Source organism: Podarcis erhardii, assembly GCF_964252035.2.
Source record: "Podarcis erhardii genome assembly, chromosome: 1".
Lineage (NCBI taxonomy): Eukaryota > Metazoa > Chordata > Lepidosauria > Squamata > Lacertidae > Podarcis > Podarcis erhardii.
This window is the reverse complement of record NC_138497.1, coordinates 87,307,117-87,324,261: the sequence shown is the minus strand read 5'-3', so window position 1 is coordinate 87,324,261 and position 17,145 is coordinate 87,307,117. Positions and strand designations below refer to the sequence as shown.

Genomic DNA, 17,145 nt, shown 5'->3' with positions numbered 1-17,145 from the left:
ACATCCTTCCTTCTCTGCCACACCCAGTGACCCTGAGTGCTGAGCCAAGGAAAGATAAATGCATCATAACAGAAAAATATCTGGGGAGATTATATTTGCCATAGTTTACAGGTTTGTGTATTTGAGAGAGAGGTGATGGTGCCACAGCCCTGTCTACACTACCTTTCTTCCTCACAACCATCTCCAAGGCAGCTGCCAGGAAGCATGATAATATATTTTTTTAAGGCAATGGTGAGTGTGAAAGCTCTGGAGGGATGGGAGTGGGAAATGTCCATACCTCAACCCTTATTAATTACTGCTGCTACTAATGGTTGTTGATTAGTGGTTGTTCCCAACTTTTAATCTTTGAAGGTTCTGTGGTAACCATAGAGGAAAATAACAAAAACTGCTGCTCTTTCAAGGTTCCATGTGTTACCATGATCACCATAGGGGAAACAGCCCCTCCCCTGGAAGTGTGCTACCTAGCAACTGGGCCAGGTAGCACTAGAGGTTTAGGTCCCCATGTGACGAGAAATTTCCCTATCTGCTCTGCTAAATAGTCTGTTGCCCCTGATTCTTCCCACCAGCAGGGCTGACCACTGAAGGTGGAAATCGTCCACTCCCTAAGCTGTAGATATTCTGCTACCAACACAAATTAGGGTGTTTATTATTATTCTGTTTCCATCAATTTCACAACACCAACACCACATTTTCCCAACCCAAGCCCCCTTTGAAAACCATCCTTTACTGACTATAAGGTAATATATCATCAGGAAATAATAGAGGACAAGGCTTCAACTAGGGTGGCCAGCTGAAAAAAAGAGGACTGGGTTCCTGTACTTTGAATAGTGAAGTTCCCTTTTCTGTACAATTATTCTGAGTTTTGCGTAGGGTCACCAATAACTGGCCAGAAAGGGGGGAAATCCCTCAGCAACTACATGGACCCCAAATTGACTTCAACTTTCCGGAGCATGGAGATAGCTAATTCTGCAGATCATGTTGTTGTTGTTGTTGTTGTTTAGTCATTTAGTTGTGTCCGACTCTTCGTGACCCCATGGACCAGAGCACGCCAGGCACTCCTGTCTTCCACTGCCTCCCGCAGTTTGGTCAAACTCATGTTGGTAGCTTCGAGAGCACTGTCCAACAATCTTGTCCTCTGTCGTCCCCTTCCTCTTGTGCCCTCAGTCTTTCCCAACATCAGGGTCTTTTCCAGGGAGTCTTCTCTTCTCATGAGGTGGCTAAAGTATTGGAACCTCAGCTTCAGGATCTGTCCTTCCAGTGAGCACTCAGGGCTAATTTCCTTCAGAATGGATAGGTTTGATCTTCTTGCAGTCCATGGGATCTGCAGATCATACTGTTGTTAAAGGTTCAGAAAGCTGGTAACCCTAAGGCTTTGGCAGAAACATTATCCAAGGCCCCCATCATTTTTAATAGTTGCATAGAAGACATTTCAGTATATGGTTGTTTTCTTAATGCTGCCTGAATGAGGGGAACAACTGCACTAGCTAAACTTCCCTGTTTGACTCCTTCCTTGCCTTAAGGATAAAATACAAAACCACTTTGTTAAGACTTTCAATTGAAAGTACTGTTGACATGATCTGCTGCTGCTGCTGACAATGACCTTAAATGATTCTGTTCTGGAGCCTTTCTTTTTACGTGTGATTGTTTTAATAGTAATGTTATATTGTGTTTATTGTGCTTATTGAGGCAAGCCACTTTAAGCACTAGAACAGGCAGGATAGAAATTATGATTATACAAAATTATGAAGAAATATAGAAGCCTGTTCCTTTGTTACATCTGAGTATCCTAACACATGCACATATGCTCATGAAAATGCTTGCATCCTGTCCTATATCTAGAGTTACCACATGTAAAGGAGAACCAGGACCCTGATTCTTTCAACAGTTGGGGCTGCTTTTTTTTGAAAGTGTTGTATTTTCATTCCTAAGTGACAATCTATACTTGTGAGCATCCCCTCTTATATACAGCCATTTCAAGATACAGGAGTCTTACCCATCTTTACATCTGGCTACCCTTTGTACATGCATTAACACACACATTTAGCAAATCTATAGCCAAATGCCACCTCTGATGTCCACATCCAAACAACACACAAATTCCAGCCTGCACCCTCTAGATCCACCAGTATTTTAGGACAAGGTGCAGAACCTGGACCCCAAAGCCACACATAGCTGTTGCCTGCAGGGAGAGTGGAGATGGGGGCAAAAGGGGGATAAGCTGAAGGAGGAAGTGGGGAAAAGCTCTGCAAGTGATCAGACCTCTAGCAAGAGCAATCTGTCCCCCCCTGGACAGATCACTGAGAGGGCTGAAAAAGGGAGAGAGAGAGAGAGAGAGAGAGAGAGAGAGAGAGAGAGAGAGAGAGAAAGAAAGAAAGAAAGAAAGACAGACAAGGGGGTGTCAGAAAGGGAAATAGAAAAGGAATAAGCCTGCTCAGTTTTGGCTCTGACCACACTAAGCATCTGCACATTCCCTGGGGGAATGTTGCTGACATCAACATAAAAAGTTTTACCAATCTGTATTCCTAATTTGGGGCATCTCTCAAGCTACCTGTACCGCTGCCAGTTAAAGTCCCTCTTGTTGGGCCCTGCTGAGGCATTTTGATACTGAGGAAGGAAGCAGGACCTTCACAGTGGTTGCTCCAACATACTGGTCAAGTTTACAGGGAGAAATCCAGTTGTGTCCCTCCCTCTCTCTTGACATGCGGGGGGGGGGGGAGGAATACAATGCACATATTTTGGGGGTAATTTTTAGATATAGGCATTCTAATTCCCCCTCCCCCCAAGTCCTTGTTTTTGTTTTAGCTGTGAAATTCCATCTCACTTTTTATCACTGTTGTTAACTGCCTCAAGTTTGAGAGAGGTGGCACACTTTTTATTTATTTAAACAAAGTAGTTCATAGAGTGTCACTTCTGTGAGTTCATATGTTTAGGGTCTATCTATGCTATACAGTTCTATGGAGCTAGGAGGCTTCCGCTATGGAAGCGGCATCAATTAGAGACCCTTGTTCAGTCCCGGGAGCCAGGCATTGAGACATCATCATCTGTGTGGTAACAGCTGGCTGGTCTTTTGTGGCCTTTCAGGTGGATTAGTCCCCATAGCAATCAGAGGCCAGACAGGTAACTTGATGTTCAGGGTGGGGGTGGGAGAAGCTGTGCTCAGGATATCAGCAGGTCTGTTTCCTTTCACACTGTGTACCAAGGGCAAGGGTGTGTGTGTGTGTGTGTGTGTGTGTGTGTGTGTGTGTGTCCCCAGTGTCCAAATACAGAGAAACATTAAGCTGATGCTCTTCCTTTCAGAGGTCCCTTCAGAGCCTTCCTCTCAAAAGATCCTTCTCCTAAAGACATCTGGGGAGTGGGTAAGAGCATGTGCTTTGAACTGGATGCCCCTCAGACCAAACAGCTCAGTCAAGAACTCAGTAGGTGCCTTCGGCGAACTACTATCCTCCTCAAGCTATATAATATGTGGCTAATCATATTGGCCTACCTTACAGGGGCATCATTAATGATGCACTGTATGTGTGCTTTGGGCTTTCTAGAAAAGCACTACATACATATTTTTATTTATACTGTAACGCACCTACAAAATTTGGAAGTAAAATTTCTTGCAGCAATTGACTGAACAGAGTGACAAAGGCAGTTTTCATGCACTATCAAGCAACTTGTCCAATAAGAGGTTATTGGGAACTGGACAATAGTTGTTCAGTACCTCTGTATCCAGGGAATCCCTCTTGGGAAGGCAATGGACCATTGCCTCCTTAAGGACCAGTGGCACCTTCTCCCTCCTGCGACTCACCCATGTGGGCTCACCCAGCAACACCCTTTCATCTGCCTTTTGTAAGCCATGATGGTCAAGGGTCAAAAGGACACTTAGTCAATCTCCTTCAAGCAGCTTGTCTGTATTCTCAGACTGCAAGAATTGAACTTGATCCAAGGTAACCTGACCAGATGATGCTGGTCATGATCATTCCATCAACTCAAGGAACAAACCAATCAGCTAAACAGTATCTTCACTCCAGGGAGGGAAGAGGGTATCAGTTTGGCTGGGTACAAGGAGAACTGGGTGTGAAGCAGACCAGAAAGCTGAGAAGCAAGGTCTTCCCAAGAAATCTGGCCCTGTGGGCTGGCACATCCAAATGTCCCTCCCTTAACATCATGTCCCTTCCAAATACTTGTGTTGAACATATGTCCATATGTTGCTGTGATAGTACCCTTTTATTTATTTATTTTTCACATTGGATTTCCTCGCCACCTTTATATAGCCAAAGTTAGTGTTATGACTTGAAGGGTTATATGGTTCACATCTTGGAAGAACATCTAACATTAAGGGGTTCAGGATAGGAAAACCTGTGAGATGACGGCAGGAAAGGTGTGAATAGGCAGATGTATTTTGGAAAGTAGAGGTAAGGCATACCTTTGTATGGTGTGGCTTATGTCCCCTTAATAGCTGCAATATGATGAAAAAGCTCCTAAAGATGCAAAGACCTGCCTTTGGAGTAGTGAGCTCCAAAGGGGCACTATAGAGGTAACAGACTGAAGATGGGGACTCTCCACAAGAGGTCCTAGAGCTTGCTGCCCTCTTGGGATTTTCAGATCAGGCAACCTGTGAGGATGATGAGGCAATGAGCGATCAGAAACTTGCAAGTGAGTGAATGAGAAAGAGGCGACTGGTCATTCCTTAGCTTAACGTTCAAGAACATTTGTGCTGGAGTGAAGGAGTGTCAGAAAAAAACAGAGTGCCCTGTCCAGAATGCTGCCACAGTACCCAAAGTGATAAATAACAGATGGTGTACTCTGCTTTTAATAAGCTTTCCTTGTATTTGGAATGGATTCAGTGGGCTGGACATCTCCTAGCTCTTACTGAAGGAGATGCTTTTCCTGCCACCTTAGCACCTGGCTGTATTGGGGTAAATGACAGGCTGCCTGCCCTGTTTGCATTTCCTTCCTAAGGCGGCAGGATGATTTGTTAGTGAAATCAGATGGCAGAAGCAGGGAGAGAGTGTGAGTTGGGGGAAGAGGGAGAAGAGAGGCAGTGGGAGCTATTCCTGATCTAATCAGCCAGACCTGGTAAATAAACCCAGCTGTATCTGTGCCTGCAGCAGGAAATGGTCCTCGGAGCAAACAGTGCACCAGGCAACCAGTGGCAAGATAAACAGGGGTTGGTGCTGCTCCCATCTGCTCCAGGGAGGGAGGGGGGAAATGTGGCTGCAGCAAAACTGTCTCCCTAGTGCTGGACAGTCACACACATGTGGGGACCAAGAATCCACACTGAGGAATCTGCTGCAGTCTGTTAAATCTATGCAATTGCTCACCTGCTTCCTATTATTCCACCTAGAAGGGCTGAAAATAAGGGAAGGTGATGTGATGCCCCACGCTTTGGAAATCTGCAGAAGAACCAGCAGACTCGGCTTGACACTATTTACTCAATCATACACTTAACAAGTGGTAGGATTTATTATTGCCTTGGTTCCTTATTCAACATTTACCTAATTTGTGGATGTAATTGTGTGGCTGGTTTTGGGGTTGGTCCCATGATGTGAAAGTAAGTGATTTCATTGGTTCAGTCACTTTTAATGAAGTCAAATAGAAGGTTTGGTTACTCAGCGATTTACCGTAGCTCAACAAACTAATTATACTCTGGTCTGTTATAACAAACGAATCAAAGATAATGATGCCAAGTTCTTTGTAGGTACTCTAGAGATGTATTAACTGAAATGATTGCTCACATTTAATTCACCAACTAGATCAGCCAAGCCTTCTAGATACAAACAACAGACATTCTTTCCACCAATACCACAGTAGAGTAACTGGATGCAACGTTGTTCTTTCAACAGAAGCATAGAATAACTTGTTTTGGGAGGTGCAATTTTTCTTATTCTTACATGGCAAGCTACTTGGCCTTGGCCTGGGTGCCAAGGACTCAGGAAATGACAACTGAACTCTACGGAATAGAGACACTTTTCCTTTGGAAGTTTCAAGGCCAGTCATTGGGGTGGGGTGGGTCCATTTGGAGTAATTAAACCATTGCTTCCTGTGGCATTTGGGCATCCGAAGCCAGTAAAGGACATGGAGGGAAGTAATAGGGAAACCACTTGCAAGTAGACCAGCCAATCAATATTGAGGTCCAAATTATCCTGAAAACCTTGCAGGGAAGGGATATTTACTGACCATACCTGCTGGGTACAACAAAAGACATGATCTGTTTTAGTGCCGCATAGAATGGACCTGACAGATCAAATTAACTTATACAGAAGCAGGAGAAGGCCTTGTGCTAACAATAGGAGGCAGCAACTTCAACACAGGAAACAAAATACCACCCCCCCTTCTCCTTCTCTTGCTTGTAGTATGGCTAGCAGATTAGTTAGGAACCCCTAGAGACAGCACCAGTTGTTGAGGATAGAACAGCTGGCAGAAGGGCATGAGATGCAATTCTTCCAAGGCATTAAGGAGCTGAATCACCTTTGGATGCTGGGGGGCATATTGCTGCCTTCTCTTTCCACTTGATGCAAAGTTAAACAGCACAATTGTTGAGACTCATCCCCACTTTCCTTATGAAGGCAGTTGTGGTCTTCTCATCTAATCCTTCATCTTCCTAGCGTGGGGGAAGTTCAACTCACCCAAGCCATTCCTAACACACTGATGATCCATAAACAACTTAGGGGTCAAAGTAAATTATAGAATGACTATGAAAGTATAAAAATGGTGGGGGCACAAAACACATCACATCAGAATGCATGGCTTCAATCCAACACTTGTAACTATTTATTTATTAAATTTGTATACAGCCAGTGGCCGTTTTAGGCTCATCTCATATGGGTGCAACTGCAAACGCGTGCATTGTGCCAAACCTGGAAGCGACCTGAAAACATCACAAAAACGTCACAAAAGATGGCAGAATGGGGCAGGGTTGGAATGAGGTATTTACAGGCTTTCGGTGAGTGTTCCGATTATACACAAGTATGCAAACACGTGTATAAACGGAATACTGCCCTTCATCTGAAGATCTCAGGACGGTTCACAGCATAAAAATACAAGATAAAAACACAAAATACATAGAGCCATAGAATTGTAGATTTGGAAAAGGTCCCAAGGGTCATCTAGTCCAACCCATATTTTGGAGGAGGCGAACGCATAATGGCACACAAACCCTGCCACAAAAAAGAGGGGAGTAAAGATCTACATCAGGAAAAAAGGGGGAAATAAAGATTAACAATGATCATAATGGAGTTGGAGACCAGTCAAGTGAGATCTGCTGTGTAGGCAGCATGGGGAAGGGGCTGCCAAGGAGGTTGCATATCTGGCCTCCAAGGAGCATGTTGCAGCTGCCGCTGGCACCGTTGCTGTACTGGTGAGTGAAGCATTCCTTGGAGGCCAGATTTGCAGTCCATATGGATCCTTCCAGGTGAGGCGGTTGCCTCATCTGCCTCATGGGCCTGGATCTCAGAAATGCTGAAGTCACATGGGTCACCTCACACATCTAAGAGGTACTAAGTTGCCTTCAGCATCCTCAGAGAAGCAACTTCACTGAGGTTTGCCATGTATTTATTTTACATATGCACCCCACTCATCTTTATAAATGCGAAGTGCCTAATTTAATAGGTAAGAATATTTAAGAGGAATCAGTTAATTAGCCGGTTAAAAGCCAAAATGTAACCGAAGGGGGAAAATACTGGCTAGCATGATAACTGTGAGCCCAAGATCACAGCTTCTCTAATGGCCCCATCAAACTACACACACTGGTCATTTATGAAAGCACCTAATATGCACAAAGTTCTGTACAAATATAGAACAATAGGTCTCTGCCCACAGAGTCACAATCTTCAGAAGATCAATAATACATCTAAACCATGGGTAGGCAAACTAAGGCCAGATCCAGCCCTATCGCCTTCTAAATCGAAATTCGTTCATTCCCTCCCCACAAAAAAATATAGTTCGGCCCCCCACAAGGCCTGAGGGACAGTGAACCAGCCCCCTGCTGAAAAAGTTTGCTGACCCCTGATCTAAACCTACCAATACAGAACTGTAATAATGTATAGAACAGGCTTCCTCAACCTCGGCTCTCCAGATGTTTTTGGCCTACAACTCCCATGATCCCTAGCTAGCAGGACCAGTGGTCAGGAATGATGGGAATTGTAGTCTCAAAACATCTGGAGGGCCAAGGTTGAGGAAGCCTGGTATAGAACATCAGGAGGGGAAAGCAAGTGGGAAATAGTTTTGATTCATTTCAGTTAGTGAATCGTTATCCATTGTCTTTCTCTTTTGCAGTTCCCTGAACAATCCCTGCCCTTCTGCACCCCCTTGTGGGCCAGGGTGGGATTCTCAGCAAGCACAACAGAGTGCTGGATTTTCATGGAATGATTTCTGCAAGAACAGAATTGGCTGGGAGGCCACTGAAGCAGGTGTGGCTCCCACAGAGGTTACTCTGAAATGCAAATGGACAGCCCTTCATTGTTGTGCAAGGCAAGTACTGTATCATCACTGTGGCTGGAACGCAACCCCACAAGGCTGTGCAAACATTATGGCTCCGTGTATACTATACTTATAAAGCACAATCTTTTCCTCAAATAATTCTGGGAACTGTAGTTTGCTAAGGGGAATTGAAAATTGTAACTGTGCACTACAATTCCCAGAATTCTTAAAGGGAAATAACATGCTTTTGTGACATTTACCTATTAGTTGTTGACATATGCCGCCAGGTTACTTTAGATGTGGATTCTTGCTTATTATCTACTTCTTTGGAGTAGACATTCCCTACACCTGTTACCCCATCTAGGTACAACAGTGGCTGGGGGGACCTGTAACCCACCAGCTGTTGGACTGCAGCTCCCATCAGCCGCAGCCGGCACACCCAATGGTCAGGGAAGATGTGAACTGTAATCCCCCAACACCTGGAAGACTGCAGGTTCCTCACCCTTGTGGTATAGCAATCAGAGTAAAATGTAAAGGGTGCCAAAGCAGAAATGTGAATTCTTATCACTTTGGTGTGACAGGCCCACAAAATACATTTACAGCATATCCAACACACATTTAAAGCACATGACCCCCCCCCCAGGAACCTGGGAACTGTAGTTTGTTCAGGGTGCTCCCCATTGTAGCTCTGAGAAGGAAACTACAGTCAAGAGGGGGAATCTGAGTCACAAAACCTGGAGCTAACTTGAGGGCTTTTGAATCACCCCAGATGTATAGGCTCAGTAAGGTTTCACACTCTGAGGGGCACGATGCCAGGGACAGGAAAGTATGAGGCACTTGGGGCAGAGGGAGGCATTTCTCTAGAGTGCCATCCCTGATGGCGCCAGGGGTAGCTTCTCTGTCCAGTGGAATGGCTGTCAGCCTTTCCTGTGCAATGTCCTGGGAAAGGGCCGTGTTCTTAATCCTCCGGCTGAGCAGAGGCATTGTTTGGAGGGTGAAAGAAAAATGGCACGTCAGGGCCTTTGTCTTTTGTGTCCCTCCGCTGCTAAGCAAACATGCCCAGTGCTTCCCATTGTTAGCCTCAGGAGAGAGGAGAGGCATCTCGCCATGATGGGTAAGAGGAATGGACAGCCCGGGCTGGAGCTGGGCTGCTTCACCTCCCACAGCTGCCACTGCTGACTCAGCACAACCTATTGGTGTTCAGTCATTGGACACTTGGCCAGGCCAGGCTATATAATGCTGCTGGGGTCCCCTAGCCCAGCACCACCACTCTTGCCTCCGTGCACTGCCAGCCAAGTAAGTACCAGCCCCCTGCCCTCCCCAAACAGCCCCAGTGGCCCACCCCCCGTGTCCTTATGTGTGGTATCTTGGTAGGGATGGAAGGACCTATCAGTTTTGGTTCTCCCGGTTTCTCCAGTCTTAAATTTTATTCCTCATATTTCTGGAGCAATTTTGTGCTTTATTTCCCTAAATTCTCATAAAAATTCATTTGCATTTTAGCGCGTATTTCTCCTAATAAACATACTTTTGGATGCAGTTTTAATTAATGTACACATTTTTGCTAGCAATTCCCCCTAATATAATGCATTTTTATGTTATTTTCCCATAACATCTTTGTTTCTATGCACACTTTCCCCAAATACATGCATTTTTGTAAACACTGTTTGCTTTGAGTATTGCACTCAAAATTGGGATAAGTACAAAATTGAAGGATAACTGCTTTGGAAAATGTGAATTTAAATGTGAATGGAATTGAGTGTCTCCCCTTTCCCTATATACTTCCCTTCCCTTGGAGAATCACTGGGGAAAGATTTCTCTGCAAGGACTTCAACTCATAATTTCTGGGTCAACCGACAAAGGGGATGAACTGGGCAGGAAAGGTTCAGCACATTCCTCCAGGGTATGGTTCTGTACTGGTTTCACTTGCTTTCATGAGTTACTTGGAGATGTTTGTTCTATCGGCACCTTTCCTGATGCACCTGCTCTTTGCTGGCAGTAAGCTGTGGTCTGGATTGTGTTAGTTGATGGGTGTTGTTGTTGAATGACTGGTCCTGCCTTTAGATAGAGGGCTATGTTGAACGGCATTTCAGACCCATCTACCTCTATAATTCTGTATGACCCACAACTGCAACAGGGCTATCCCTTTTTCTTTTGTTCTTTTAAAAGTAACAATTAGAATGCATTGGCAGGAAAGTCAAACACAGCACTGAAGGGTGTGTGTATAAGTAAGTGTGCACTATAAGGTAAGATGGAAGGGGCGAGCAGAAATCTAGTGGCACAATTCTGGCACCAGGCTGTGTGTAATAAAAATGTAAAGGAAGCTTTCCCCCCCAAAATTCCCGTTGAGGGGAGGGGGCCTGTCACTTGGATTCTGGATTTCCCTTCAGCTCCAGACAACATACCTCATAAACAGACAGGAATACAGCTGGATCATGGGGACTGACAGCCCTACGAGAGCTTGCAGATGTTGACTGAACTATAGGTTAAAGGAAGGTATGAGATTTGGCTCTGTTTAAGAAAAAAGAAAAGACCCAATATATTTGGCTCCCGAGTCAGAAAGTACAGAGTGAGTCTTTGAAAAGAGGCCCCGTGGAACATGTGTACTCTGTATCCACAGGGCCTCTTTTAAAGGACTCATCCTGTATAATATAAAATGAAATAAGGTCCCTTTAATAGGACCTTCAAACCTGCTCCCTGGGGTGAGCTGCATCGCCCTGTCTAATGGTAGAGCTGGGTGTGTAGGCACCCGTTTTCCACTGACTCACTCCACCATCTGCATGAATCCAGCCGCTGGTCAGCAAGGACAGGGGGGTGCTCCATTGTACAAACTAGCCAGGGATAGGTGCTAGTAAAATGAGATGACAAATTGGGGAGGAATAGATGAAAAGAAGCATCATGGACTCTCTTGGCCTGTACAATTCATCACTTAGCCAGATAATCCTCCTCAGAGTTCGGTTACTTTTTCTAGCATTTCAGATGCTACTGTCTGTCTCTTCTCCATGACCCATTCTCTTAACTGTATGGCATGGTGCTTGCTGATGCTACTCCATGATAGCTGCTAACAGGGTGAACTTTGGATTTTCTGTGGGTAGTGCAGGGGGACAGGGCTGACCCCACCCTGCTGCCCTCACCACCAGAAACAAGCATTAAAAACCCACAAACATTGCATTTCTATAGCAGAAGAGCTGCCCATGACCAGCCAGCACATGGAGACCCTGGGTCAATTCAAGATAACCGTCTGGGAGGAAGAAAACTTCCAGGGGAAGCGCTGTGAGTTTCTGATGGAGTGTCCCAGCATCATGGAACGTGGCTTCCGCAAGATCCGCTCCATCAAGGTGGAAAGTGGCCCGTAAGTGCTTCGGTGTCCATTGAGCAATATTTGCAAAGCTGGCTTGAAAAGAGCAGCATGCTTGGAGAATCCTCAGATATATATATGGCTGATGGGTAGAAGGAGAGAGAGAGAGAGAGAACTCCATAGGGGGCTTCTGCCAGTCTTTCACCCCATAATGTTTCACAGGCAGTTATTGGATGGTTTGAGCAATATTTGATTTTGATTTTTAAATTTTATTGTGAGTTTTAAATTTGAAGCTACCAGCATTTGCGCTCTCTCTCTTCTCATCTTTACAGCTGGGTGGGGTTTGAGTACCCTGAATACCAAGGACAGCAATTCATCTTGGAGAAAGGAGACTACCCTCGGTGGGAGGCCTGGAGTGGGAACAGTGGCTACAGGACCGAGCACCTGCTCTCCTTCCGGACTATCAAGTGTGCTGTGAGTGTAATAATATACCTCTTGGCTCTAAAAAAACACCTGAAAGGGACCCAATCGCCAATGGAGAAGGGTGCCTCCTGGTCTTGTTCCAGAGAGCACAGAGTAAAAGGAAACACAAAACTATCTGGTGGGGCAAAGGGATCCCCAAATGGTGGTGGAAAACAACAACAACAACAACAACAATACCATATTTCATTGATCAAGCACCATCTCTTTGAAAAGCACTCTTCTAACCAAAGCTACTTCCAGAACATACCGATTTCATTTGCTGCCTGTAATAAATTAAGTGGAAGCATGACAGAAGAGTCTTCAAGGACAAAGGTGGTTTCAGTGAAATTGCCAGGGGGAGTGACATTAACAAAGCTGAAATGAAATTAACAGGCTATCTGACAAGCTGATATCCCACAGATGCACAACAGGTGAAGGTGATTGCTTTTATGAGACAAATGAAGTGCTGTTAATCCAGTAGCAAGCAAGCTTTTGAGTTATACAGAGCTCTTCATCAGAACTCTTTTGTTGCGGATTTCTGTATACCTCCTGTCAGTCAAGTAAAACCATGGCGGTCTTCCTGTTTTCCACCTTTTTATTTTCGGGGGCTCAGGGCAAATGTAAAATTATGCTCAGTGTTGAATGAGGGCAAGGACTGCAGTAAGAAGGAACAAGGGGGAAAGGGGTTTGGAGAAGCTGCGGAGATCTCATCACCTGCATCATTGGGGAGCCTTAAAGGTAAAAGCCCATTCTCCAGATGGTGACTCAATAACCGGGGAGGGAAGGGACACATATAAACAATTAACAATATACTCGAGAAGACAGGGCCAAACATGGTTGCAATCCTGCTTATCTTCATGACCTTTCACAAATGAGGGTGGCTATGGGGAAGAAATAGCTTTTATCTCAGACAGGATTGCTAGGTCCAGATGTCGAGAGGGCTCTTGCATCTTCTACAGTGGCTCCCAGTTTGGTTTTCGCCATCTTAGTCCTCCAGTGATGAGACAATATTTCCCTTCTGTTCAAAGCTTCATCAGGGTCTGGGGTCCCACAACCCCAATCTGAACCAATGAAAGGCTCAGATTAGGGTTGCCAGCTTCAAATTTAGAGGGGAAAAATCACTGCTGTAGAACAATTCCCTCTAAGACCTTCCCCTTGCTTTCACTAAAATGAGTGAAATTGAGGAGAATGAAGAATTTCGATCGCTCTCTGCAGAAGTGCTGTGCATTGGGGCTTTTATGGCAGCATCTTTGGGTCAGAAGGCTGAGTCCCTCGGCTAGATCAATAAGAGGCCCATGCTGTTTGACAAACAATACACACCCTGCAAGCCAAGGCGGTAAATAACTCTAAAATGAACCACATGCTTTGGACTCCTTTTTTGTCTAAAAGTGTCCCAATCCATAAGCAGAGTGGACTGAACTAAGGCAAGCCCATGGGGGAAACCAGGTGTTCATTCACTGTACAGTGCTGGGGCAGAAAGGAGAGACATACAGCTCAGTTTGGCACATGGCTTTGGGGCCTTTTCTGCCTCAATGGCAGAAGCAAACTAAATAAATGAATGAATGTGGAGTGGCATATATTAAAAAGCTTCCATAGACAAATGAATAAGTTGGGAGGGGTGCTTTTTTTTTAGCATTAAAGTCAGAAAGCTGGTCAAGGGTGGGAAAGGTTGGCATTGAAAAGGAAAGGTTTTTTTTGTTTTTCGCAAGTGTCAGCCAGGCTTTCTGGGACAAATGTATAGTAGTACCAGCTCCAAACAGGCTATAGCCAGTATGGCATATCACTCCATCTTGAAGAGCAGTTGCTTCTGTTCCTAACCGGGGTTTAAAATCTCTGCACGTCCTCATCTCTGGGCTTTAATAACAACCAGTCAGATTATGTCCGCGCTTTAATAAAGGGGTGTGAGATATCATCTCGTTTCTGGCTGGCAGGATCACTTGGCGGAGTGCAGCCTGCAGGAATGGGTGATAGGGGAGGGGGGAGGGGGATGCAGCTGTGCCCAGTTTCAGTTTTAACCCCTTGAGTCCACAGCAGGATAGCGAGAGACTACACATCCTGACCACTTGCAAAGCCGGAAGGGTTTTCTTTGCATAACGGATAGAATCCCAAGCCTTTCTTTGCTGCTTGCTGGGGACTATGTTAACAGACAGACCCATAGAGATGCTTGACAGTCATTCACCAACAGCTGCTTGGCAGCAGCACACACAGTGCCCAAGGATGTCCAAGTAAGGTCCTCCGGGTGTTACAGGTCTCTTAACTCCCATCATCCCTGACCACTGGCTATGCAGGCTGGGAATTATAGGAGTTTGAGTTCAACAATGTCTGGAGGTCCCGACTTCTGATCTAGGAAAACCAGAGGCAATGGATGATAAAACTCCTTTGCATGCGGGGGGTGTGTGTGTGTGTGTGTGTGCATGCGCTCTCTCTGTGTGTGCGTGCACATGCAGTATCACCACTGTGCACAGAGTTTTACAGTGTGTCAAGCAAAATACAGATTCCAGCTCCTGAGAAGTTTACAGTATATGTCTACAGTTCATTTAGGCTTTGTAGGGGATGGGGACTAAGAGGGGTTGTGCCAAAAGCCTTATAGGAAAAGGGGATTTTCAAAAGGTTTTTGAAGGGAGGTGGGCCACGCAGAGGTCCAGTCATAAGGGGAAGCAAATATAAACATTGTGGCATCATCCAGAGGATGACGAGACCTCACATGGTTGAAGGGACTGGCATTAGAGGGGGTAGGGAAGAAGGGAGCAAGTCCATAATACAGATCAGGGAATTTTGGAAGGTGCTGGTTGTGCAGGAAAAGGGCCCTTCAGAGCAATGCCTGAGGAGCTCTACCATCCACTGCAATCTGATCACTGCAATCCAACCTGCCAATAGGACAGTGGCAAAGGGAAGAAAGTGAAGAAAAGGAGAGCTGAAAGGGAAGGTGGATAAAAATGCAGGAATAGCAAATGGTGTTCTTTTAGATTCAAAGATTTTGCCTTCTTCCTTTCCTCTGTCATAACTGGCCTGGTTCGCACACAACACTAAGTCATGGTTTATTAAACTATGGTTTAGCATTATGTGTGAACCCTGCCCAGCAGTATCTATGGTTTGTTTACTGCCAACAAATCACCATATGAAACTGTGGTTTATTATTGGCTTACAACACTTGGTTTGTTTTAACTATGGCTTGGTGTTATCTGTGACTCCAGTACCCTTCCATAAACATGGTGTGTTTCACCACCTCACTGCAGACACTCACCAAAAGACACGAGGCTAGGGCAGCTGGAAAAAACCCAAATGTAGGAGAAATAAGCCATGGTGTGTTTGCTCATCTGTTAGGCAACTCATGGTGAACTTGTGGTTTATCTGTTGGGTATTAAAAGTCTTTGCCTGTGACAGTCCCACACCAAATCATCCTCCACTTTAACCTATCCTGCAGAACCACAGTGACAGCAAAGTGACCCTGTATGAGGCAGAAAACTTCCAAGGACGTAAGTTTGAGCTCAGCGATGACTATCCATCCCTGCAGGCCATGGGCTGGGGCAACAAGGAGGTGGCTTCTATCAAGGTCAATTCTGGAGCGTAAGTGATGCCTTCTGAGTTGGAGCAAAGTTGGAAGGGCCACCCGCCCCTCAGGTTCTGTGAAGGGAATCCTCCCATAGCCTCATTCTTACTTTGCCAAGAACACAGCTAGCTGGATGAACCAGTTAGCTGGATGAACCAGCTAGCTAGATGAACCAGTAGCAATCCTGGGATTGCCATAGCTGCCTCCCTTTTTAAAGAGAAACTATCCCAGGCTCCCGGTCTCCTTCCCCAATTGCGTCCTGCCCTTTTGAGACTGGTTGATCAGTAAGAGCTGCTGGAGGAGGAGTGGACCCCTCAAAGGATATGGGTTAAGAAGCAGTGGGAGCAGGGCTGAACCATCCCTTTTTCGGTGTAGGATATGCTTTTGGGGCTGGAAGTGCCTGTATTGCCAATGTTCTGCTTTATCCCCTAGATGGGTGGCATATCAATACCCAGGGTACCGGGGCTACCAATATGTCCTGGAGCGGGACAGACAGAATGGTGAATACAAAAAGTACAGCGAATACAGCACCCAGGCCCACACCAACCAGATCCAGTCCATCCGCCGTGTCCAGCACTGAGCTGTCTCTTAGCAGCAGCAGCAGCATCGGCCCTCCTGCACTCCACCAGCATCCCCCACACCTGCCTCTGCGCCCAAGGGCCCGCCAAGCAGTAGACCTGCACCTGGTAGCCAATAAAGGCATTTACCAAACCCATCTTTCTTTTTGTGCATCTGTTATTATTAATTAATTAATTAATTAATTAATTAATACCCAGCAGGCTGGTTGGTTTACCTGCTGGCATACAAACCGAGAAAGCTAAGCAGAATTCACTGTCTCTGACACACACAATAACACACTGAAGGTCCATCCCTAAAGCCTCAACAAGGCACAGACAAACATTTGTTTTTTTACACCAGAAGGAAACTAAAACTGAGCCACAGTAGGATTGCCAACCAATCAGAAAAAGTGGCCTGGTATGTGCTTGTGTTTTTAAGCCGCATCTTCACACTCAGAAATCTGGCAGCATGAAATCTTCATTTCACAGCATGAAGATAAACCTTATCTGCTAATGCCTGCACATATCAAGCTGCTGTTAATGGCACAGTTCCTGAGACCAGCTGAAAAGTTGGCAACCTTAGTTGGGGATCCTTATGCAAAGGCACAATGGCTCATTTTCTTTCTTCCCCTTGTGACTGTGGAGACATAGCTCACTCACCCCTCGCAATGGAAATGGAGAAGTCTGAGGTTCCCCTCTCAGCTACTCAGGTTTTGGTACAGCCCAATTACAGAGAGATAGGAGCGAAAGGTTTGATCCAAACGTGAACAGAATCTATTCATAAAACAATAAATGTGGAAAAGACCTTGCAAGTCATCTAGCCCATCCCTGTCTACAATGCAGGATGCAACTGGAGCATTCTTGACAGCTTTTGC

The 17,145-nt window shown here is 45.4% G+C and overlaps 2 protein-coding genes across 8 annotated transcripts in view; one reads left to right on the top strand and one right to left on the bottom strand.

The window, feature by feature from the left end:
* Nucleotides 1-442, bottom strand: part of LOC309337037 (uncharacterized protein) — a 30,575-nt gene extending 30,133 nt beyond the window's left edge. Inside the window, exon 1 of the mRNA XM_081853680.1 lies at nt 278-442. The gene's annotated coding sequence lies outside the window, so the exon portion shown is untranslated. The remainder of the gene's footprint in view (nt 1-277) is intronic.
* CRYBA2 (crystallin beta A2) overlaps nt 1-16,420 on the top strand; it is a 29,525-nt gene extending 13,105 nt beyond the window's left edge. The window contains exons 1-7 of one of the 7 annotated variants that reach the window (XM_081853547.1): nt 687-737; nt 5,333-5,442; nt 8,263-8,457; nt 11,584-11,755; nt 12,034-12,175; nt 15,588-15,730; nt 16,146-16,420. In XM_081853547.1, the coding sequence (XP_081709673.1) occupies nt 11,598-11,755; nt 12,034-12,175; nt 15,588-15,730; nt 16,146-16,293 (591 nt within the window). In that variant the 5' untranslated portion in view covers nt 687-737; nt 5,333-5,442; nt 8,263-8,457; nt 11,584-11,597 and the 3' untranslated portion in view covers nt 16,294-16,420. Of the gene's footprint in view, nt 1-686; nt 738-3,066; nt 3,357-5,332; nt 5,443-8,262; nt 8,458-9,662; nt 9,703-10,793; nt 10,900-11,583; nt 11,756-12,033; nt 12,176-15,587; nt 15,731-16,145 lie in introns of those variants that run through there. The other 6 variants (XM_081853548.1, XM_081853546.1, XM_081853549.1 and 3 more) reach the window with 6 other exon arrangements.
* The last annotated feature ends 725 nt before the right edge of the window (nt 16,421-17,145 follow it).